Source organism: Phocoena phocoena, chromosome 1 (genome assembly GCF_963924675.1).
Source record: "Phocoena phocoena chromosome 1, mPhoPho1.1, whole genome shotgun sequence".
NCBI lineage: Eukaryota > Metazoa > Chordata > Mammalia > Artiodactyla > Phocoenidae > Phocoena > Phocoena phocoena.
Window position 1 is genome coordinate 21,796,238 of NC_089219.1, and position 6,593 is coordinate 21,802,830.

Below are 6,593 nucleotides of genomic sequence, written 5' to 3' on the forward strand. Positions count from 1 at the left end.
AACAAGGCGATTAGAAGCCTCCTAAGCTAGGGGCATTGCGCCTCGGACGGTCCGTCTTCGGGCCTAGCGGTCCTCGGGGCCCTCAGGGCTCAGCGGGGCTGGGGTGAGAGTGCGGGTATGCCTAGGCAGGCGGCAGGGCCAGGATCTGTGGGACCGCTGATACACAACCGCGGGGTCTACGGACCTCGCTCCTCCCCGGACAGGGCGGGACGGGGAAGTCCCGCCCCGCAGCCCAAGTCCTGGGCGGCCCCGAGGGCTGTGTCCGCCTCCTTCCTGCCACCGCGCCCCTGGGCAGGGAGGGCGACCCTGGGCCGGGAGGGTGGGTCCGAGCCCAGAGGAGAAAGAGGGGCAGAGGCTGGCGGGTCATGCCCTGGTCGCCACGCGCCGCTCTCTTCTGGGACCTGGTCCTGGGCGTACTGGGCACCCTCGCCTTCCTGATCGACCTGGGCGCCGACCTGTGGGCCGCGAGCCAGTATGTGCTCAGCGGTCGCTACCTGTGGGCCGCGCTAGTGCTGGCGCTGTTGGGCCTCTCCTCAGTCGCGCTGCAGCTCTTCAGCTGGGTCTGGCTGCGCGCCGACCTCTCCAGCCCGCACGCGCCGAAGCCCCCAGGCCACTGCCTGGCGCTGTTGCATGTCCTGCAGCTGGGCTACCTATACAGGTGAGCGCCCTGCCCTCCGGGAGAGGGAGGGGGAACGGAAGTCAACGTCACCTCCTGCAGCTGGGCTGGTAGCGCAGGTGAGAGCCCTGACCCCGCGACGGGGGCGGAGAGGAGAGGACTGAGACCCTGAGGAGGAAACTAAGCGCCTTGTAGTTTAGCGGGCGCCTCTCCCTACAGGCGAGTTCCTGATCCCTGATGAGGGAGAAATCCTGCTGGCAGCCCTCAGAGCTCATGAACAGCACCCTTCCTGGCACAGCTGAAGAAACTGAGGCCCAGAGAGGGAAGGGAGGCACGTGACTTGGAGTCGGACCCTTTGGGATCCAATCCTGGCTTTACCACCTGTGTGGCTTTATTCCTGCCTCTCTCTGAGCCTCAGTTTCCTCCTCTGTTAAAGGAGGTAGTGATCTAGAGATAGGTGTGGCTGGCAGGCCTGTGGTGAAGGGCAGAGAGGGAAGTGCCCCACACAGTGCCTGGTGGCAACAGACCTCCCGTTGCTTTTAGCTGTGGGTGGAGCCTTGGGCAATTCACTTGACCCCTCTGGGTCTCAGTTTACTCATTGTTCCAGAGGCTCACGGCGTAAGGATTAAATGGAATGAGACCTGTTAATTGCCCTGGTGCAGAGTAAGCGGGCAGCAAGTGTCAGCTAGCTTCATGAGCAGCTCGGTCACCCTGGAGTTTCAGCAGCCCTGACCCCCAGAGCAGCGCTTGTTCCCTCACGGCCAGTGCCTCCCACCCTGTCTTTCCCAGTTGTGTTCTCCCTGAACACTTGCTCCCCACCCCCCCGCCTCACTCCCAGACCAAGCAAGAGGGCGGAGGTGGGGTCTGACACATCCATGTCCCTGGAGCCATGTAGGGTTGGGCTCAGGCGGGGGCCCTCTAGAGATGGGGAAACTGAAACGAAGGGGTCAGAGTCACGTGAAGTCAGGACATGATGTGGTCTGGGTTGGGATGGGACGGACGGAGCCAGGATCTGCTCTTGAATCCATGTTTACAGATTCTCTCCAGATCTTGCCTTGAGTCTCCAGGAGTGGGCGAGGGGAGCTTTGAATGTTGCAGTGTTGCCTGAGGGACTGTCCAGGCGTCAATAACACCTTGGGTGCACACGAAGGGGCACAGTTATTACAGTCCTGGCAGCCCGCAGTGAACCCTGAATCTATAATTACATCATGTATCTTCTGTTTCTGCTGAGCAGGAGTCAGACAGACTGTACTGAGCTTTGGTTGAGAAAACGGTGTCTCTGTTCCTGCCTGTGACTAGGCTGAGGCCTCTGCCAGGGCACTGGGGGACCTCCCCCCGCCCCGAACTCGGGCCTGCTCCCTGAGTGTGTTGTCAAGTTCATCCAGGGGAAGTGACAGTAAACATCTGATGAATGAACTTGCAATGAGTGAATGGCCTCACCTTCCAAGAGCCAACTGAGATCAGTTCTGGGCGGGGCGAGATCTTGGTGGATCCTCCACTGCCCCCTCATGCCAGTGGATCTCTCAGGCCTGTCTGTCCAACCTCTGGACTCTCTTAACTCTGCCCCGTCTGTTCCCATCGCTCTGGGCAGGCCTGTTAAATGGGTCCCTGGGCGCTCTTTCTGTAGCACAGTAGGACCTGTCTTGCCTGTGCTCAGAAGCTCTCAACGGCTTCCTTCCCCACAGGACCCTAAGAAATTCTTACACTTGCTAACATTTGAGAATGCCCTCTTTAGGGAATTTCCCAGTACACCTTTCAAATTCAGACAGCTTTGGGTCCAAATCCTGTTTCCACCGCTCATTTGCTCTTTGGTCCTGTTTCCCCATCTGTAAAATGGGGATATTGTAAAGGAGTAAATGGGACAAGGTTTGTGACGAGCTTGGTATGGTGGCTACCGCAGAAGTAATAGCTGTTGTATTTATCCCCACTTCACAGATGAAGAAACAAGTTCAGTGAGGTAAGTCGCTTGCCCAAGGCCTTATAGCATGTATGTGACGAGCTGGGGTTTGAGCCTGTCTGCGTCCACTCGATGGGTACGGAAGGAGGAATGCCACAAGATGCTAACTGGGCCCCTTGGGGCGTCGTGTGTACCGCCTAGGTGCCTGCAGGGGCTGCGGCAGGGGCTGCTGGTGTGGCGGCAGGAGGTGCCTACCCAGTTCGACTTGGCCTATGCCGACTTCCTCTCCCTGGACGTCAGCATGCTACGGCTCTTTGAGACCTTCCTGGAGATGACACCGCAGCTCACGCTGGTGCTGGCCATCACGCTGCAGAGCGGCAGTGCCGAGTACTACCAGTGTGAGTGTCAGGCCCTCGGCCAGCCCCCCTTTTACCCCTTGGGAAAGTTGCCCACAAATGTCAGAAAGGTTTTCACTCTTTTATAAAGGCTGCTTAGAAAATAGGAGAATGTCCTTTAGTCGGGCAGGTCTGTGTTCAAATCCAAAGTTATGCTCTAGCCTTGAGTTCGGACAAAGGACCCCACCTCTCTGAGCTATCAGTTTGTTCTCATCTGGACAAATAAATGGATGTAATAAATGATCCTACCTCATAAGGTTAATGAAAGGTTTAAGTGAAGTGATGCCTATAAAGCCTGGCGCCTAGTGCATAATAAATCTTAAGTGTAATTTTTACTATTTTGGAGATAACAGGTGAAGTGTGTAGGGTGCCTGACGCCTAGTAAGCAACTTGTTGATCAATAGATAAACTACTGAGCACTTTTGTACATGCAGAGTGCCTTTTTTTTTTGTTTTTTTTCGGTACGCGGGCCTCTTACTGTTGTGGCCTCTCCCGTTGCAAAGCACAGGCTCCGGACACGCAGGCTCAGCGGCCATGGCTCACGGGCCCAGCCGCTCCGCGACATGTGGGATCTTCCTGGACCGGGGCACGAACCCGTGTCCCCTAGCATCGGCAGGCGGACTCTCAACCACTGCGCCACCAGGGAAGCCCCGTGCCTTTGTTTTGATCGAGCACCTTTGTGCCTGGCCCTGTGTTAGGAACACCACAGTGAATAAGGAGATGGACACAGCCCCTGGCCTGCCAGGACCGTAGACTGTAAAGCAGGTAGTTACAGTAAAGCATGTGGAGTGATCTGAAAAGGAAGAGGCGGGTGGCCTCATAAAACACAGGAGAGGTTTGTGCAAAGAGAAGCTTTGGGAGGGCTTTTAGGGAAGTTGCCCAAGGTCACAGGCCAGCTGGCAGCCAAGTTAGGACTCCAGCTCACATCTGATTCGGGGTCTAGGCTTCCCCTTCTCCTCCTCAGCCCTCGCACACCTGCTGCCGTACCAGGCACAGCCTCCCAAGGAGCCAGTCCCAGCTCTGCCTCCACTCTCTGCGGGACTTGGAGATCCCCTCTCTGGCCTCAGTTTCCACAGCTGTACAAGCTGGGGAGTTGGACTCAGTCTCCAAGGGCCCTTTCAGTTTGCTAATCTGAGTCTGCAGTATTAATTGAAAAACAAAACAAAAACCAGTAATAGCAGCCATCACGATTGAGTGCCTGCTATCAGCCAGCCCTGAGGAAAGTGCTTTATTGTCATCATCGCTTACATTCATAGCGCCTCTAGTTTGGTGCTACATTTATCTCCATTTTACACAAGAGGAAAGAGATGCCGAAAGGTGAAGTGATTTGCCCTGGGACACACAGCACTCATTGTGCACGTACCATCGGGCCTCTGTCTGTGAGTCCTGCATCCACAGATTCAGAGGGCTGGCTCTGTTATGCCATTTTATATTAGGGACTTGAGCATCCGCGGATTTTGGGAACCAATCCCCTGTGGATACTGAGGGATGACTGTGTTTTTTGTTTGTCTCTTTGAAGGCAGTGGGTGTCTAGGACCAGGGCTAAATGGGGACAGTCTACACTGTGTATGGAGGGAGTGGGGATGGGGGATTGAGGGAAGAGACAGGTTTTCCCAACTTTTGTTTAGCAAACATGTATTCAGCTGCTGTTATATGCCAGCTTCTGGGGGATCCCTGGGGAGCAGAATCTGTTTCCTACCCTGACGGAGCTCAGAGATAAGGAAATAATTACTGTGTGATAAGACTCCAGAGAGGAATGGGGTGCTATAGGAGCTGCACAGCGGAGTGGGGTGGGGTGGGGTCCAGATGGGTGACTATAGGGGATAATGAAGCCAGAACTTGCAGGGTAAGGAGGAGTAGGCCAGGGGAACCAGGGCGTGTGTCCACCTAATACCAAGGGCACCGCTTGTCAGCTCCGAGAACGCGGCACGCTGGCAAACTGGAGGAACATCAGCCCTGCCGAGACCCCGGGTGTGGGGTGGTTACAAAGGCCACAGATCTGATTCCAGGCTGGGAGTGGGTTCCTGACCCATAACAGGTCCCCAGCAAACATCTGTTGACTGAATGCAATAGGGAGGGGGCGGGGAGGAAGCAGTCGAGAGATGCTTCCAGCCCTCGTTGGAGGGCCTGGCGCTTCTAGTCCAGGATGGGCAACTAGGAGGTGGGATAGGATCCCCACTGTACACTTCGAGTCTTGGAAAATCAAAGCTGGGGCCCAGTCTGAGGGTGGAGGGGAGTAGAGGCTGTTCCACCCATATAACAGGGACATCCCTTTTGGCCCCGGAAGGCAGCTTCAGCTAGAGGCCTGTCGCCACCCCATGGGATTTCCTGCTTCCCTTTCTGAGACTAAGAAGGGGGAACTGGACTGCTGATTTTCAGATCCAAGAAAGGCGTGGGCTCTTCTGGGAAAGGAAGGCTTACAGGGCCCTAGAAGATGCTCAGGGTGTGGCCAAGGCTCAGGGGTGCCGGATGCCGGGTGACAGGGGTGCCGATGGGACTGTATAAGTCACACACCTTCTCATCCGTGAAAAATATAACCGTGGTAGCGCCTGAAAAGGAAAGGTTTGCGGTGAAGGGCAGACTCCATATGGATCCTAGCTCTGTTTGGGGTTGTGTGAACTTGCTGGTCTCCAGCTGTAGTTTTCCCTGCAACAAATCGGGGGCCGTAATACCCACGTCAGCGTGGCTACGAGGCCTTCGCAGTACCCGTGGCCTCTGGGGAGTGCCTGCAGGCTGCCCGCAGGGCTCACCTGTCTCCTCTTCCTCTTCGTAGGGGTCAGCATCTGCACGTCCTTTGTGGGTATCTCGTGGGCACTGCTCGACTACCACCGGGCCCTGCGCACCTGCCTCCCCTCCAAGCCCCTCCTGGGGCTGGGTGCCTCCGTGATCTACTTCCTGTGGAACCTGCTGCTGCTGTGGCCCCGAGTCCTGGTCGTGGCCCTGTTCTCAGCCCTCTTCCCCCGCTATGTGGCCCTGCACTTCCTGGGCCTGTGGCTGGTGTTGCTGTTCTGGGTGTGGCTTCAGGGCACGGACTTTATGCCAGATCCCTGCTCCGAGTGGCTGTACCGGGCGACGGTGGCCACCATCCTTTATTTCTCCTGGTTCAATGTGGCTGAGGGCCGAACCCGAGGCCGTGCTACCATCCACCTGGCGTTCCTCCTGAATGATAGCCTTCTGCTGGTGGTCGCCTGGGTGACCCAGAGCACCTGGCTGCCCAGCGGGTGCCTGCTACAGAGGCTGCTGCCTACGGCCGGCGCCTGCTTCCTCCTGGGGCTGGCTCTGCGGCTGGTCTACTACCGCTGGCTGCACCCCAGCTGCCGCTGGGAGCCTGACCAGGTGGACGGGACCTGGGGTCTGCACTCCCTCGAGGGGCGTCAGCTGCCTCAGAACAGGCGCATGGCCCATTTGGCTAAGAACTTTTTCCCCAAAGGTAGGGATGAGGCTGCTTTGCCATGGAAGGGAGAGGTGAATGGTGTCCTTTGAGGCAGGGTCAGACCCAGCCAAGGGGACTGAAGGCCAGATGGAATCAGTTGGTAGAATGTAGAAGATAAGCTACTTATGCTGCTATGGGCCTTGATTCACTCAACGGGCACTTGATACCTGATCTGTGCCAGGCGCTGGAGGCCAGAGTTGAGTAAGACAGAGGCCTGCCCTCAAGGATGAGAACAAGATGAGAAGGGCTGGG

At 56.8% G+C, this 6,593-nt stretch overlaps 1 protein-coding gene across 1 annotated transcript; it reads left to right on the top strand.

The window, feature by feature from the left end:
- The first annotated feature begins 365 nt into the window (after positions 1 to 365).
- XKR8 (XK related 8) lies at positions 366 to 6,391 on the top strand. Its single transcript, XM_065876475.1, has 3 exons — positions 366 to 658; positions 2,715 to 2,911; positions 5,682 to 6,391. Exons 1-3 carry the CDS (start codon positions 366 to 368, stop codon positions 6,389 to 6,391), a joined length of 1,200 nt encoding a protein of 399 aa, XP_065732547.1.
- The last annotated feature ends 202 nt before the right edge of the window (positions 6,392 to 6,593 follow it).

Coding starts and splice junctions, on each gene's coding strand:
- XKR8 (XM_065876475.1), top strand. CDS start 366: ATGCCCTGGTCGCCACGCGCCGCTCTCTTCTGGGACCTGGTCCTGGGC. Junction 659..2,714: donor CAGCTGGGCTACCTATACAG/GTGAGCGCCCTG, acceptor TGTACCGCCTAG/GTGCCTGCAGGGGCTGCGGC. Junction 2,912..5,681: donor CAGTGCCGAGTACTACCAGT/GTGAGTGTCAGG, acceptor TCCTCTTCGTAG/GGGTCAGCATCTGCACGTCC.